Source organism: Zea mays, chromosome 6, assembly GCF_902167145.1.
Source record: "Zea mays cultivar B73 chromosome 6, Zm-B73-REFERENCE-NAM-5.0, whole genome shotgun sequence".
Taxonomy (NCBI): Eukaryota; Viridiplantae; Streptophyta; class Magnoliopsida; order Poales; family Poaceae; genus Zea; species Zea mays.
In genome coordinates, this window is record NC_050101.1 from 125,006,988 (window position 1) to 125,025,075 (window position 18,088).

General features: G+C 44.8%; 1 protein-coding gene and 1 pseudogene across 1 annotated transcript; both read right to left on the reverse strand.

Annotated features, from left to right (window-relative positions):
* Window positions 1-5,718: 5,718 nt before the first annotated feature.
* LOC103629948 (clumping factor A) lies at window positions 5,719-15,951 on the reverse strand. Its single transcript, XM_008651048.3, has 5 exons — window positions 15,531-15,951; window positions 12,861-12,957; window positions 11,657-11,700; window positions 11,467-11,556; window positions 5,719-10,035 (listed from the first exon to the last, which is right to left on the reverse strand). Exons 1-5 carry the CDS (start codon window positions 15,669-15,671, stop codon window positions 6,046-6,048), a joined length of 4,362 nt encoding a protein of 1,453 aa, XP_008649270.1. The 5' UTR covers window positions 15,672-15,951; the 3' UTR covers window positions 5,719-6,045.
* A 633-nt stretch (window positions 15,952-16,584) lies between these two features.
* LOC111589709 (uncharacterized) lies at window positions 16,585-16,700 on the reverse strand (annotated as a pseudogene).
* Window positions 16,701-18,088: the final 1,388 nt, after the last annotated feature.

Below are 18,088 nucleotides of genomic sequence, written 5' to 3' on the forward strand. Positions count from 1 at the left end.
GAGTCGGCTCGGGGTAGGATGATGATGGCGCTTCCTGTTGACGTGGCGGGCCTGTGCCCTAGGTCGGGCGACGTGGGGGCTCCTCCGAAGCCGGGGTCGAGTCTGTCTTCCGTGGCCGAGGCCGAGCCCGAGCCCCCGGGTCGGGCGAGGCGGAGATCGTTCGGCCGAGGCCAGGGCGGAGTCCGAGCCCTGGGGTCGGGCGAGGCGGAGTTTCGTCGTCTTCTGGGGCTGAGCCCGAGTCCGAGCCCTGGGTCGGGCGGAGCGGAGTTCGCCGTCTTCCGGGTCTTAGCCCGAGTCCGAGCCCTGGGGTCGGGCGGAGCAGAGTTCGCCGTCTTCCGGGTCTTAGCCCGAGTCCGAGCCCTGGGGTCGGGCGGAGCGGAGTTCGCCGTCTTCCGGGTCTTAGCCCGAGTCCGAGCCCTGGGGTCGGGCGGAGCGGAGTTCGCCGTCTTCCGGGTCTTAGCCCGAGTCCGAGCCCTGGGGTCGGGCGGAGCGGAGTTCGCCGTCTTCCGGGTCTTAGCCCGAGTCCGAGCCCTGGGGTCGGGCGAAGCGGAGTTTCCTATGACGCCTTTGGCAAGGCCTGACTGCCTGTCAGACTCACTCTGTCGAGTGGCACTGCAGTCGGAGTGGCGCAGGCGGCGCTGTCCTTCTGTCAGACTGGTCAGTGGAGCGGTGGAGTGACGGCGGTCACTTCGGCTCTGCCGGGGGGCGCGTGTCAGGATAAAGGTGTCAGGCCACCTTTGCGTTAAATGCTCCTGCAACCTGGTCAGTCGGCGCGGCGATTTAGTCAGGGTTGCTTCTAAGCGAAGCCAAGGCCTCGGGCGAGCCGGAGGTGTGTCCGCCGTAAAAAGGGGGGCCTCGGGCGAGACGGAAGTCTCTCGAGGTCGGCTGCCCTTGGCCGAGGCTAGGCTCGGGCGAAGCGTGATCGAGTCACTCGTGTGGACTGATCCCTGACTTAATCGGACCCATCAGGCCTTTGCAGCTTTATGCTGATGGGGGTTACCAGCTGAGAATTAGGCGTCTTGAGGGTACCCCTAATTATGGTCCCTGACATCTTCCGAAAGGTTGGCACAGGGCAGCTTGACCCAGAGCGAGCAACGAAGCTATAGCAGCCAAAGTTGTTATGATACTGCTCTTTACCCAAGGGTTTCGTCTCATATAAAAGTTCGTGCATACTGTAGAAACTTTTTGCACTTGGCTCCAAGCCCTGACTCCTCACAGTCCATACGAAGATTCCCATTCTTATGATGACTTCGGGAGTAATCCGGTGAAGAAAAATCTGGAATATCTTTAAAACCTCAACCACAAAGCTGCTTAGGGGGAACCGAAGCCCAGCCTTGAAGAAGCTTCGGAAGATCACGACTTCATTTTCTTCGGGAGTAGGAGAAGTCTTGTCTCCGTTGTCAGCCCTCACAATAGACACATCTCGAAAGTATCTTCCCCTCGTATTGTCGAGATGACTTTGTTTAATAGTTGATTTTCCGAAAACTGCATGACTTGGTCGCTAGGGTCGAGCTTCGGAGTCTTCCCCGCCGCTTGCCATGTCATAACTGTCGCTGTCACTGGTGTCTTCAGATAAACCTTCTAAAATCTCCCTTGTAATCTTCTCTGTATTTGTCTTTGCTATTGATTCAATAAAGCCAAGATTCTTCCCCTCAGAAAGGCTCAGCTTCGTTTCAGCAACAATTTTTTTATCTTGAGACATCTTCGGAAATGCTGAAAAAGTGCTCTCAAAGCCGAAGCTTAGAAAATTAAAAAAAAACAAGCAAGTGTTGGTGCGCAAGAGCTAAAAATTGAGCAAGCAAGAGTAGATGGTAAAAAAGCGTGCCAAATGAGCTCGTGGTGTGCTCTTATTTATACGCCTAGTACGTTGAAAACAGGAGGGCCCCGCTTGTCATTGACTGTTGCTATTCTAGCAAAGTGAAGGTGTTTTTTCGGACCTTCGGCTTAGGGCCTTCGTCCACATCGCAATCTGAATTTATCATTCTAACACATTAATATTGCGAGGGGCTACTGTTGGGGGCCTTCGGCTTTCGAAGGTCCTCAAAAACATGATTTAACAATGTTTCTGGAGTATAATACATGAACAGGTACCTTCGGACTTGGATCAAAACCACAGTGTGAAAAAGTACAAGGAATACGAAGGATGGTGCAGAGCCGAAGCTATGCACAGGAGAGCTTCGGCATGATAGCAGAAAAGGAAACCGACTTAAAGATGAAAAGGCTATTTAGACCTCGATGGATTACTATAGAGTTATTAGCAAATGTAAAGGGTATGAGTGTAATTTTACATGGGCTGCATCCCGTGCCTATAAATAGATGAACAGTGCTCCCGTACTGTTCACGTTGACTTGGCATTTGCTTTTACGTCACGCTTGCACTTTTACCTTCTTTCAAGTCGAAGGTACACTTGTAATTTGATATCATTTCTATTTTTCCATAGTAATAAAATAGAAATGAGCTGATAATAATACATGACTGCCTATATTATCCTTTATGTTGTATATGATTCTTTCTTCATTATTATATGTTGTGTTGATGAAGGTATGTCCTTCATAACCTTCGACCGAAAATCATTATATCCTAAGGGAAATAATGCTTCGAAGGACGAAGGGCTTTAACGTTTAACATTCTTTGTGTTGCCTTGTTCTTAACTCATAACATTTGAGAACAAGTCCCCAACAGGGAGCTTGTCCATACCCATACATGATCGGTGGTTGTTTTCGGTCGGTGGTCCCTGCCATGCATAAGGGTTGAAGTTTATGTCGTGTCCAGGCGGATAGTTAGAACTGTAGCTACTTGAGCTACGGATTCCATCTTCAACAGGAAATGAAACCGAACAACGTCAACTGCTTACTGTCGCTCACTATGAATGAGGTGCATGTGCATCATGATCAGAATCTTATGTGACATGGGTGAATTGACTTCTTCCGGTGTACCTCCAATCCCCATCCCACTCCCTCATCCACTATGGCTGCCACTGTCTACATCATGACCTGCGCTAGGGCCGATTGTGCTATCATCACACTGAACGTCATCCTCTTCGATTTGATCGATAATTTTGACTCTTTTATTCCTTTCTGATGGATCAAGTCTTGTCTTTCGCTTGCCAAGGTAGATGTCACCAACTGTTTCATCGGCCTATTCTTGTATTTCCTCTATGATTCTTTGTTCATATATAAACATCGTGCTAGGAAGAAGAGTGTCACTGCTATGTGAGTTCATCCAATGTTGGAAGTGCATTAGATATTCCTCTTTTCATCCACATTTAACAATAATTAATTGGGCATACTGTTGTAATTTCTGCCCTTTTGTAATTATACTTGAGAGTCTTGTGTTCTCTTAAGTATAGGTTGCTAATATAAACCTTCAAAATGAAAAATCAAGCTACGGGTGTTGATAATTGATATATACCCTGCAACACTTCGCCATTATGATGATCAGCTTATGGTTCTTAGCAGATTCTGGAACTATCCCGATCCTACTAAGGGCCCGTTCGCTTCCACAGGAATAAACATGGATTCGTTCCAGCTCGTCAAAATCTATATAAATTAGAGAAGTAATCCGGCTAGGAATCAATCCGGAGCTCCAATCCCTAACAACCGAACAGGGCCTAAAGGTTGCCATGATCTTGGTGCCTACTTTGTGTGCCAGATAAATGGACGGTCAAGTCCCAGAGGATTACATATATAGCTCTTTGACAAGTGATAAATTGATCAGGAGACTATAGCGGGCATGACACCAGTGGTCCTATACCTAAGTGCTTGTTTGTGTGATTTTTTATACATGCATCGAATCTGCACTACGCATATGGATAACTGTGTTTTGGTACAGTAGTTTTTTTCTTTCTAGAATGACATGGGACAGATACGAACCCCCACTGTGGAAAACATTTATTTAGGACTAGTTTAGGAACACAATTTTCCCAAGAAATTCTTATTTTCCTAATGTCCCGTTTGGATCATTAGAATTGAATTACATTCTAATAATAGTAATTTAGGCATATATCAGTTAAGATAATTCAGTTTTATACAAAATATATTTGTATACTATTATTAGCAAGATGTCGGAGATATTTATGTGTTACATTTTTACTATAGAGGAGTGAGACAAAGAGTGTCAGATAAGTTACAGAGTAGAAACAAATTCTACTAATGTATAAAATTATTTCTCATTATCCTCCCCATAAATTTGAGATAGGCTTATATTTGAACTTTGGAAAGTGATGGAATGTCAAATTCTAAACTAAATAAGTTAGTTTATTGAGTGAATTCCAATTCCTCTAAAATGAAGGGATCCAAACGTCCCGTGAAAATGAACTAATTTCCCTTAGGGTTCCCAAACTAGCCCTTAAATGACTTTTATTAATTTTGATTTCTTTGCTACATTTTTCTTGGTAAAAACAAGGATCGACTCAAGAGTGCGGGCTTCACATTCTATCTTGTGCGTTGTGCTAAGTTCAGTGGATGCATATTTGAGGGTTTTCAGTGCTACCAAAGATGCTTAGTTGCAGAGAGGGGGACGTACGTCTTTTGGCTTCATAGTTGTAGCCAGTAGTTTTGGTGCATGGTCGGCCTCTATTAGTGTTGTTTCGAAGTTGTTATGTATATTGGCTTGAAGAGGGAGATGTGGTGAATGTTCATGTCCGCACAATCGACACAGATGGGGCTATGCAGACTTGGCAAGATATGCTAGTTTCATCTCATGCTATATATTGACCTAAACAAATACACGCTAAGCTGATTTATTTCATTATTCCCTATCATAAACCATGAACTCTCATGCCACTCTCATGTGTTGACTTGTCTAGATTACCTTGGCAGCATCATGTTAACATAAAAAGTTATATCTACCTAGGTGACTTGCCACACAAATAAGTATGTTGTAGATGAATTTGTGCTCTAGATTTGCGAGTCACTTTATTTTTTGGGGCGCCTAGATTAATAAAATAACTATATCGTTTGTGGGCTAAAGGTATTTATCAATGTTTCAAAAATATTTTTGCTCAAAAGTTGTTTTGATGGTGTTATCCTAATGTATCTTAGATTACTATTGGATCATGGTGTTTTATTTCTAACATGCGCAAGCTACTCATGCTTCTCCGCTTTTGGACATGGATATGGTCTTTTCCTCCCTTCAAGTTTAAGCATTTGCAGCTTGGTCTGTTTGTGCCAAGAACAAATGGGCACCCTTATGACCAATTATCGACTATGCCACTCTTTTGTATGTAGCAGCCATCTGCTACTTAAAACATCTATCTATAACCTGTATGGTTGTAAATTGTGTTGTTTAAGTATTAGTGTAATGAACATCCTTTGATGACCTAGATGTATATTATCTTCTATAACTGTACTAAAGTCTGTCGGAGTATGCTGTTTGGTGGAAACTAAATCTGAACATAGTCCTATGAACTAGTGGCCCGTTTGATATTGCTACCACTGCATGTCATTGTTGAATTTGTTTACTAGTGGAGACAAGCTAATACATCGTTTTTATCTGTTAGACCATGTTGGTCCACAATAATTACGGCTTTCTTTGTCTAATTTTGTGGCCGTATTAAAATGTTTGTCATGTACGCTATAACATGTGGTTTAGTTTGTTCCCCTCCGTATATGAACCAGCGTCCGATAGGGCGTTTTCTTTTTCTAGTATTATTGAAAGCTTAGCCACACCATTTGCACATAAAATCTTGCTAGATCAATTTACACGCAGAAAACCGAATAATGAGCAAGCACAGTCATATTTGCACAAAATCGATTACAAAGTACAACTTCCAAACAAAAAATCAAACCGCACACAAATCCTATGTATAGAACTTCAATGGTATCCTCCTCCTAACATGTGGAGGAGGGGATTATTGCTTGTAAAAAAACCAAATCAATACTATAGTTTCTTTCCCTCAAATTTTACAACTCAAGCATTATACCCCACCCCCACCCCACCAAAAAAAAAAACAAACAGAAGCCACGCCGAACTATGACCAATAGTATTCGATCCACACTCCGTTTAAAACTGTTGCTAACTAACTTTAACCAGCTAACTGATGTCTCATGCAGTTTCTGCAGTGTCAGTTGTAGCTGAGGGCTTTTCAGTGGCAGTGTCGTCCTGAGATGACGGCTCAGCTACTGCGTCCGCTGGCTTCTCATGGACTGGGTCTTCTTCTAATGGTTTGCCAGCGGCTGATTTCTCAGGGGACACGCCCTCCTCTAATGCCTTGACACCGTTGTCATCTTCTTCCTGTTGTGGCTTCTCCACATATACACTGTCCTCTGATGACTTGGCATTTGCCTCGTCGTCCTCCGATGGTTTCTCAAGAGCAGCATTGTCTTCCGATGGCTCTACACTTGCCTCACTTCCCTCCAGTGACTTCTCAAGTGCCACACTGGACAGGGGCTTGGCAATCACCTCATCTTCTTCTTTTGCTTCCTCATGGGCAGCATTGTCTTCTAATGGCTCTGCAGTTGTTGAGCCTTCCTCCAATGGCTTCTCGGGAGTTACAACGTCCTTCACCGGTTTGGCATCAACCTCTTCTTCCTCCAATGGTTTATCAAGAACAGAATTGTCTTCTGATGGTTCCACACTTCCCACACCTTCCTCCAGTGGCTTCTCAGGAGTTGCAATATCCTCTGATGGGTTGGCACTCACTTCATCGGCCTCCAATATTTTCCCAAAGGATGCATCGCTTTCTGATGGCTCTGCGCTCGTCTTATCCTCCTCCAGTGGCTTCTCAGGAGTTACAGTATCCCCTGAAGGATTGGAGCTCTCCTCATTGACCTCCAATGGGTTCCCCAGGGGAGCACTGTCTACTGATGCCTCTGCGTTTTCTTTGTCTTCCTCTGACGACTTCTCAGAAGTTACATGGTCATCTGGCAGCTTGGCACTCACCTCTTCTGGCTCCTCAATAGCTTTGTTTTCCTCTGATGGTTTGCTGCTGGTATCTTCGTGATGTATGCAATCGTCAACAACTGTTTCACTTCCTGGTGTTGTTTCTATGGGTGCACTTCTCTGATGTGGTGTATCATAAGAAATGCCACCTTGTACAGGTTCATCAGTGGTTATGCTGCTGTTCTGATGGCATACAAGAAGTGTTTCAGTATCTGAGCTGCTTTCTGAAGGTTTATCACAAACAGCATCACTTTCAGTTCCCATTGGATTCTTAGCAGATGCATCATCTTGAGGTTTCACTGGCTGGTCAGTTGCCTTATCAGGAGGAGCATCAATTTGAGGTTCCAGTGCCTCCATGGTAGCCACATCAGTTTGAGACTCTGATGGCTTACTGACAGATGCATTGCTCTCAGGATCTGATGACTGTACTGATAGTTTATCAGTACCTGCATCGTTTTGAAGCCTAGAAAGCTCATCATTAGATGTATTACTTTGATGCACTTCTGGCCTCTCAGTTGATTTATCGCTTTGCGGTTCTGATTGCTGCTCAACTGACTGTTCTGCATTGTTTTGAGATTCTGCAGGTTTTTCTGTAGCTATGTCACTTTTAGGCTCTGATGAATCCTTGGCAGCTGTATCACTAACAGGATCTAGTGGATTCCAAGGATGATCCTGATTTTGAGGTTCCAATAGCTGCTCCATATCCACATCCTTTTGATGTTCTGATGGTTGCTCCTTTCGAACCTCAGCAGGTGCAACGCTTTGAGATTCTGATGAGTGCTCAGCATCCACATCATCTTCAGCTTCCATTATATGGTCAGCTGCCTTCTCGGCCACAATGCCTTTGGACTCTGATCGCTGCCCAGCATTTGGATTGCTTTGGAAGTTTGGAGGATTCCTACCAGATGAAAGCCCTTCAAGTTCTGATTGATCCTTGTTTAATTTAGTGGCATTACTTTCAAGCTCTAGCATCTCCTCAGTAGATACTTCACTCCCTCTCGTGTCCGTAGCAATCTTTTCACTTTGTTGTGGCTTCTCAATCTCTTCAGTTTTCAGTGGCTGCTCAGATGGTTCGTTAGTTTGAACTGGCTCCTCTGAAGCATCTTTCATTAATGACTTCTCGGTGATCAAATTGGTTGGAGGTGCATCCTCAACAGCCATGGCAGTTTGCAGTATTTCCTCAGTAGCCATATTCCTCTCTAAGATCTCCTGAAGGGCTGTATCACTTTGAGATGGCTTCAATGTGCCTGCTACACTTTCTACCTTCTCAGTGATCATACTTGGAAGTGGTTTCTCAGCAGCAGTGTCAGTCGTTGATGACTTCTCAGCTTTAACAACACTTTCTGATAACTTCTCAGCATTAAAATCACTTTCTGATGGCTTCTCGGTGGGCTCAGGGATCTGACTAGGTGCCATGGTAGGCATATCAGTTTGTGATGGTTGTTCTGTGGAAACATCACTTTGCAACACGGTTGCAGCAAGTGGTGGCGGTTTGGTTGTCTCACTTGTTACTGATAGCTCCATGGATGTTTCATTGCTCTTCTTTGTAACTTTGATGGTCTGCGATTGATTTTCAGTGGCCATGATGCCTTTCTGTGGTTCCTCAGTAGGTACAGTACTCTGAAACACTTTCTCAACGGTGTTGCTTTGCAGTAGACTCTCAACAACCACCTTGCTTGGCAATGGCTTATTGCTAGACATATTACTCTCTAGCTGGTTTTCTGGAGTTACACTTCTTTGCCATGTCTTTTTCACAGCTACGTTGCTTTGGAACGGCTTGGAGACAACCACACTGCTTTGCAATGGTGTCACAACAGCCGTACCACTTTTTGATGCAGTTGCAGCACTGCGCTGCCACAACCTTTTGACAGTTCCACTTGTTTCAGTCGTCTTTGGACCAACTACAGTGGTCAGGGGTTGCTTCCCAGTGCCTATGTTGCGTTGCCATGGCTTTCTAACTACTGCCGCATTATTCTCCGATGACTTTACATCATCTGTGCTCTTCGCATCTGGACTGGCAACCGATGGCTTCACATCATCTGCACTCTTCGTATCATCTGCACTCTTCGCATCATCTGCACTGGTAGCTGAAGGTTTCTCAACATTTTCAGTTTGTTGCTGTGGCACAGGGGCTACTGTACTGGTTTCCCCAGGTCTCACATCAACCACACTGGTTTCAGAAGATTTCTCAGTATCTACACTGCGCTTTAGTGACTTGTTATTGAACATCCTGCGCCCCCATGGACTTTTAACTTCTGTGGTGTTATCTAATGACTTCATGCCGGTTGTTGGTGATGGTTTATCAGTAGCTACACTTTTCTGTGATGGTGCACTGTTCTGTAATTGCTTCTCGGCAGCCATATTGCGTTGCCATGGTTTTTTTATCACTTTGCTGCTTTCTGATGGCTTTGCATCATCTACACTGGTCGCTGATGGCTTATCCGATGGTAAAACGCTCTGTGGTGGATTCTCAGTTGGTGAATTTTGTTTACATGTTGTTTTTACTAATGTGCTGCTTTCAGACTGTTTCATATCAACCCCATTACTTGATGATAGCTTCTCAGTGGTATCACTGCTCGATGATGGATTCACAGTGCTTGTGCTACTCAGAAACGGTTTATCTGTTTGCATACTTCGTTGCCAGGGTTTTCTCATGGCTGCACTGTTTCCTGATGGCTTTACATCAACCACACTGTTCTGTAGTGGCTTTTCTACAATACTTTCTGACGGCTTCTTGTTGACAACATTACTCTTTGACTCACCCTCAGTACCTCGTTCATTTTCTGCTGTGGTACTCTCAGATGGTTTTGTGACATCAACACCACTTTGCAATTGTTTCTCAGCTGCAACATTATTTTTTGAAGTTTTCTCATCTGTAGGCTCATTTTCTACCGGTTTCCTTGTGGCTTCATCACCTTGATCAGGATTCTTGGTGGCTTCTTCTGTTTCTGGCAGTTTCTCAATAGTAACTTTTGCATTCCCAGAATTGTCCTCAAACTGACTGAAATTTCCCTTAACCATAAACAGTTGAGAATGGTGGGTCTTGCAATAAAGTTTGCCTTCATGTGTGATATGATTGGATGGGCTGAGCGTACAACCACCATGGGTGCAGCGAAAGCATGATTTGTGATAAGAATTTCCATTAAGAGCAACCTGCAAAAATGTAACGGCATGATGTAAATGTGCCCTTAAATTGTACTCCGCAAAAGAGTGGTTAAAATTATTCTATAACCCTTTGACAACTACACACTTATAGGGTGTTTGGTTTGAGGAATAGGTTAATCTATCATCTTCTCATTCCTCACTTTTTTGTTTGGTTTGTCAAATGAAATAGGTTGATGTATCATCACCTCATTCCTCACAAGCTAATAATTAGTACGGTTAGAGTGAACACACTAACCAATTCAACCCAAAAGCTTAAGGTATAGGGGGAAGGTAGACAATCCACTTATACACTTCAACACCTTCACTCATGTGCAACCAGAGAGAAAGGCGCAAACGTAAAAGTAAAGGGGCAGAGGCACAAATGAAGCCTTTGCCAGGATCCAAACTCGAGACCTCTGGCTTTGATACCATGTTAGAGTGGACGCATTAAACAGTTCAACACAAAAGCTTAAGCCATTAGGAGAAGGTAGACAATCTACTTATAAACTTCAACACCTCCACTCACCTGCCCAACACGCTCCAGCACCTAGAAGGGGCCGGCTTAGCGTGACCCAAGCTTACCCTTGGATCGAAACTCCTGTGAGTATGTCAGTCGGTGGAGGAGACGGAGCCACACCCAATCGACCACCGCGAACTCAAGCTTACGTTGATGTCTGTCGTAATAGCGTTTAGTGTACTGCTATGCTTGGAGATGACGGTCACGAACCTCCGCGATGAAGGTGTCACGATCGCACATAAGGGTGTACACCTCTGTTTGAGCTACCCCCTGCATCGTGCGGAGGAATCAGTGGCGGGGGTTGGCCGTACACCACCTGGAAGGGAGTGGTGTAGTGCGCCATGTGGAACGAAGTATTATATCAATACTCCGTCCAAGGAAGCCAGTTAACCCAGACATGTGGATGGTCCCTCGTGGCACAACGCGGGTACATGGCGATCACCTTGTTGACGATTTGTGACTAGTTGTCAGTATGAGGGTGGAACGTTGTGCTCAAGCGGAGCTTGACGCCGGCCATCTTGAAAAGGTCACGCCATATGTGACTTGTAAAGACTAGGTCACAGTCGCTAACGATAAAGGTGGGGAAGTTGTGTAGACGCACAACAACCTCGAAGAAGGAGCGGGACAACCGAGGTAGCCATAAATGGGTGGCTGAGGGCGATGAAGTGTGTGTACTTAAAGATGGTCAACGACAATAAGAATGACAGGTTTCCTGTGGACCTTAGGGAGGCCCTCGATGAAGCCTATGGAGATGTCAGCATACATCTGGGACGGTATCTAGACCCAAAGGTCTGAAGAAGATCAGACCCAATACAAGGGACTCCTTACGGAGGCCAAAAGAAAAAAAACCTGAAAAGAGTCATCTAGGACTCAACCCTCTATTGAAGTAGAAAAGAGGAAGAGGAAGTCTGAATAATACTGACCTTCTCAAGCGGGTACACAGTCTTGTTGCAAACAACACACTTCTCTTGTGTGCCCACAAACATATTAGAGAATCTACTGCTTTGTTGGCCCTGCACATTGACAATAAAAAGAGTGGCATAAATTCACTTTATATTGCAGCATCAATGAAATATATTAGGTACCAGGCATGCCCTAGAGAAGCTCAAATACCTTATGTCCATTTGATTTTTCTGACTTAGCTGATCGGGCCACACCTGACACAGTAATATTTCAGAGAACAGCGTTAGCTCACTTTTTTTTAACGCGCAGGAGATATATGTATCATTGCATTGATAGAAGAAGAGAGTTACATCCCACACACACCACTGAAGAAGTGTTAGCTCACAAAGATGTGTTATATTATAAAAACAATGCTAAAATAAAGCACCTGGTTTATAGGATGAAAAGAGAAAATCATTGTGATCGCGTGCATAATAAGATATGACACTATAATTTCATATTCAATTGCATCCATAAGAACTGTAGCCAACAATCTTGGAGTGTAGCAGTAAGCTCCCCAGTTGAATGAGACACCGGCCAGGGTTCAAATCCTGGTGGTAACAAAAAAAATCCCTTTTGTGTGCAACCCAAAAAAACAGTGCCACCCAGCCTGTGGTACTTATGGTTGTTTTGGGCCCTCCTATCAGTATAGTTGTGTCAAGGGTGTTGGTTCCTAAGGTAGCTGGCCCTCGACTCTGCAACTCGTAGTCTCGGTCCGTCTTCGCTGGCAGGGTTATACCCCCTAGCCGTCGGCTTGTTAGGGAAAAGAGGAAGAAGACTGGAGGACTAAATTCTTGCTTAATTCCTTCAAGTGCTGGTTACAGATATATATATAGCCTTAGCTTGCAACAACTCCTCCTAAACTTTATGATCTAATTTCTTATCTTTCTATTCTAGCCTAATCTGTTTCTGAAACAAACTCCTCCTAAACTTTAGGATCTAATTCCTTCTCTTTATATTCTATCCAATAATCTGTTCCTAGTTTCCTTCCTGGGCGCTGGACCTGGACGCGGCGCGCTCAGCGGCCCGTCGAACGTCACTGGCGCGCCGTCTTTGGGTGTAGGGGAGACCCCACATGACAAGTTGCAGTTGTCGCAACCCCAGAAAGTCGTGGTCAGCCCAGATTACATTATGAAGCCAAGGTTTGGGGGGGAGGGGGGGTCTTGACATGTGCGGTTGAGGGCTGAGGCTTCGTCTTAAGCATAATGCTTGGGGAGGCTGTTCCTAGCGTCAAGGTTTTTTTGGAGTTGTATATTTTCGATCAGAAACATATGCACTGTAACATCTCCACGTGCAGATTGTGAGGAAAATAAGTAATTAAAAATAAATAGAGTAAATATCATGGCATCTTAGTCCAATTGATTGTTTCCGATACCTTCAAAACTTTTCTCCAAACTGCCTGTTGATTTTAATATCTGGTCATAGTGAGGCTTGCAGTATAGGACACCTTCCACGGAAGAATAATTACTAAACTGCAAAAACAAGAACCAGAAGAATGGAGTTAGTTGCAATATTAGTGTGATTAGGTTTCACAGATGCATCTTTTAGCTGCAAACATACGAAGATCATACCATTGTCAACTAGTTTGACGTAGCATAAAAGATTCAGTATATCATTATTGCTGTTGTAAAAATTTAAACTTTCTGAATGAAGCTACAGTGTGCCAAACAATGTGGAGTAATAGTGGTAGTATGCCTAGCTCGATAATGAAGCAGCTAGGATATAATTCAGAAAGCCATTTATATTGCACGGCATTGTTGCTTGATCATATCGACTTCCTACAATAATTATGATAGCTAAGGAATATGTTTTTTCTGGCCTAGTGGTTAAGGCTTACGAGTAGCACCTCCAAGACCCGGTTCAATTCCCCTCGGGGGCGAATTTTCCAGCTTAGTTAAAAAAAATCCCCTCGTTGTGCCTCATCCGCTCTCGGGTTACCATGTCCTATGCGCCACTTTCTGGTTGGGCCATTGCAAAGTGGATGGTTGACGTCGGCCCGTTAGTGATGGGAGGACAGGGTTCGGGGGTTTTCTCAGCACGGATCAATGTTTCGGTCTCTTCTTAATATAATACTGGGAGAGCGGTCATTCTCTCTCCCGCCGAGTTTTTTTTCTCTCTACAAGAATGGCACCCAACGAAAAAGTTTTCTTCTCATCCTCTGGGGGCACACCATTTTCTACGGGAAGCAAGTACAAGGAGGTCATGATATAGTTAAACACTTAAACCAGTATGATATATCAATAGTCTATGAAAAATAGGTTCGTCAGAAAGTTAGATGCATATTATATTCATAAGGACAGCACAATATCTATGCCTTGGCATCATTTGGCTATAAAGTTATGGTTATCAATTATTTCATGCAGTCCAAGGGAAAACCTTGTCGAGCACACATCCATGAAGCAAAATGGTATGGGCAGTTGGGCACTGGGCCCAAGGCACAGTGTTTGTTAGAGTTGCTTTGCTATTAAGTTAGGGTTACCCCTATATATAAGGAGGGGCAAGGTGTTATTAGAAGGGAAGGAAGAATAGTAGATTTGGGTTTACTCAATGGCTTTCTACCGGAGGGCGAGTACTGGATATATCTTGCCAAATATTCGTGTTTAGGCCACCTATGGAAGGGCGAGTACCGGATCTATCTTGCCAAATATTCGTGATCGTAATTCGTAACACAAAAATAAGTGGTTGGGGTCGAGATTTTACTAGGCATGTGATTTTTGTTTCTACTATGGGTGTATGAGGGTGATCTGTATGGTGCTCTACTCCACCTCTCTTTTTTTCTTCTTAATATATTGATATGCGGCTATCTTGCGTGTTCAAGAAAAAATGATGCACAAACAAAAACCAGAACGCTGAACTCCCCACTTTACGAAGAACAAAAGTTCTTCAAGAATCTAGACCGCTTTTCCAGTAGATAAAAAAAAATCTTCAAACATGTCTCAATTCTTGCGCTTTGTGATTTATACCCATCTCACTGTCAAGAACTAGTATTAGTCTGGTAAGGTTTCAGTTTCACACATGTAGCTTTGGCTGCAAATAAGAAAAGATAGCACGGATGCCCAATAGTATGACTGTAGCACAAGAGATTCACAATGATCATTATTGCTCTCAGCAAAATTAAAAATCTATGAATTAAGGTACAGGTGTACCAAACAACGTGTTCTCAAGAAATAATGAAAGCATGACTGATCGGGTACCAAAACTACATCCATATGGGAAAGGCATTTGTCTTGCACTGCATTATTACATGATTAGATGTCAACTGCCTACGAGAATTATGACAGCTATGCCATGTGCAAGGGAAAGCAAGTACAAAGAGATCATGATATAGCAAGACACTGTTAAAAGTGACAGATATGCCACATCAGTAGCCTATGGAGATGAATTCCTCAAAAAGGTAAATGCATATTATATTAATAGAAGGACAGAAATATTTAGATAATGACATTATTTCACACTCCTACATTATCATAAAAAAGTTAAGATCAATTGTCATTAGGCACTCATCCAACCACAAGGGAACAGCTGAAGAGGTAAACATGCGCTCAACTAATCAGTTAGCACACGCACTTTGCCAGGTGGTTGCAAGAGAAAAGTTCACTGATGGCGCACCCTTGCTGAGATGAAACAGCAAATTTTTGTACCCTGTGTACTCCCTATTTACGACTTGTTCTTGTACCCAGTTCGCTGTGAAGCAAGAACCAGTACAAATTCAACGCGCAACAAGTAATAATCGTGCACAATCGCAGACGACATGATCATGCAACCTAACTGACAAACCAGACCAGACCAAGAAAGTACATCAACTGAAGCAGTAGCCAAGCAATTCGAAGCAAGGACAACAAAGCAAGACAAGACAGCCCAGCTACTCTGAGTTCAGTGGCGCTCGCAATAATAGGCCGATTCACAAAAGCACCAGGTAACCGTGCGACCCATCCTACGCTTGAACTTTTGCTCCGTAACAAGACTGTGCTCAACAACGCCCCAAGAGTCCATGCGCAAGCAGGGGGGAGGAAACGAAGGGAGGGGAGGGGGGTAAGAGAGAGACCTGGAGTGTGCTCTTGCAGTGGTGGCACCGGAAGCAGGGGCGGTGATAGACGCGGCCGTCGGCGGCAAGCTCCTCGACGGGGTACACCCTCCGGCCGCACGACGCGCACTTCTGCGTGGTGCCGCCCCACGCCCCCGACATCCCCTTGCTGTCGCCGCCCTCCTGCTCCGTCGTGCTCGCGATAGAGAAGCGAAGGATCGGGGAGGGAGAAGAAGAGAGGGGGGAAGAAAGAGGCGACGGCGATGGATGGGGTGGATGATTGGCGAGTGTGGAAATGGAAGGAGAGGGCAGCACAGCTCAGGCGGGCCTGTGGTGCAGGGAGAGAGGCGTGGGACTGGGAGAATAGCGGAAGCGCGGACGGCGAGTTGGTGCGGTCTGAGGTGTGCACTCCCGCCTGCTTTTGTCAAAAGAGATCGGAATTGCTACGGGCACAACGCAGGCCACCTACAGGGATTTTAGGGATACTCCAATGCCCGTACGTTTGTTAATGGCACAACACGCGAGGAACTAGTGGCAAAGCAGTGTAATGGTCTCTCCACACAAAAAAAATAAAATTAAAGTAGGCCTTGGTATATGACTCACATACTAGATCTTAAACTATAGATATTGCACTTTAGCTTAGCCAAAACGTCGAGAAATATATGAGTTAAAAAGAAGGCATGTTTCTTTTTTTATAACTAAGTTAGACGCTCGTCCACCTTCAGCTAGTGATATAATACTATCCGGGAGCGTTGTGTTACATGTGTCTTCATGTTGTGTTGGAATTGACTGTTTTCTCACGACCGAGATAACGGCTCACGTCACTTTACAATGCATGATGACGGTGGACCGCGGGTTAGGTTAGAAAGGTATAAGAACTTTATAAAAAGGCGACAGTGGAAACTAGGGAAACTAGTGCTTTACAGGAGTTTTAAGGATTTTAGGGATACTGTGGTACAATATTTGTGCATTGTGACGGTATGCTAATTATAGTGTAAGAGTTGTATGACGCCTGAGAGATCTAGTGGCAAGGCAGTATGATGGACATTTCCCACAAAAATAAATTAAAAATCAAAGTGAATCCTTCCCATAAAAATAAATTTAAAATTAAAGTTGGCATCTGACCCACATATCAGATATTAAAACGACAAATAATATACTTTATCTAAGCCAAAAGGCTAAGAAAGATATAAGTTGAAAAGGTGACCTGCCCCTTTTAATAGTTCACTCGGTCGCTCGTCCTTCTACAGCTAGCTATCCGAGAGTGTTGTGATGCGTGTGGCTTCGTATCCATATTGAGTTTGAATGTTTTCTCATGTCCCATTTAGGTAGTAACAGTCTGGTTAGTAGGCGAGACGTGAGTAAGAAAATCAGATCCACTCTACGTGGCTCGCGCGTGACGTACAACGTCAAAACTCGTGCTTTAAAGGAATAACATATAGATTTTGAAAGAAAAAAAGGTCAAACAAAAACCTTTATTTCAAAGCGTGATCATTAAAGTGGACCCGGACTCCGTAATATTGCTAGACATAAATTGTTCAGATTTATATAAGTCTGCATCATATATGAGACATTATGAGGTGTAAAGCAGTTTAATATTAAATATTGTAGATATGGATATAAATAGAGATAGATAGATATTATATATACAAAGGGAGACTCGCTGCAGTCACAAAGGAGCTTTTTAGAGTGTTTGGCACTGGTGCATATCTTGCCTTCAGGTGCATTTTCCTGTGCGCTTGTAGCATTACCATACCACACCACACCCATCGATATGATTAGCGCTTGTTCCGTTCCATGCCCCCTGAACCTATCACAAGCATCCTCCCTTCCGGATGACACGTCGGACCCACCTTACAGCACCCACATGTCAAAACAACAAGCGGGAGAGCGGTGGACACGAACCTGTGGCCGTACTTGTTTCTTTCTCCATTCCATCCGAGCTCACAGCGCAGTCAGTGGGCCTGCGACGATCTTTTTCTGCCGTCCCCTCCCCCACCCGGCGGCCGGCTGGTGCACCGCGTCGACATTTTTTCTCCCAGTCCCCAGGTCCCAGCACATCGACGCCCAACCAATGGCGAGGCCTCCCGCGCTGGCACGCTCGCCGCTTCTCTATCCGGCCGGCGGGCCTGCAGTGGCCCGCCAACCGCCATGGTTTGGAGTTGGACTTTGGAGGCACCAGCAATCCCATCTTCCGTCCTTGCTCTCCTCTTCGACATCAGGAATTCGGGATTCCGGACAACCTTTTGACGTGGGGTGTGGGTGTGGACTGTGGAGCCGTGGATCGGAGCAGCGTCCGTCCGTCCGTCCGTGCTGCCTGTAAAGCGCAGAGGCTGTTCTGTTTTTCGGGGTCGCTGGTGCCCGTCGCCGCGATGGACGGATATTCGGCTGGTGGGCGACAGCCTTTTGTTGCAGATTCTGCTGGCTACTGCTGGTGCTGGGATGGGTGCCGCAAGTGAGAGCAATCATGCTGCTCAGCTGGTTGCACGGTTCGTGCTCGCACGAGCGCGCCAACCATGGATCCCTCGTTTTCATATTCTATTTCACATTTTAAAATTCAATTTATAAATAGTCTAGTC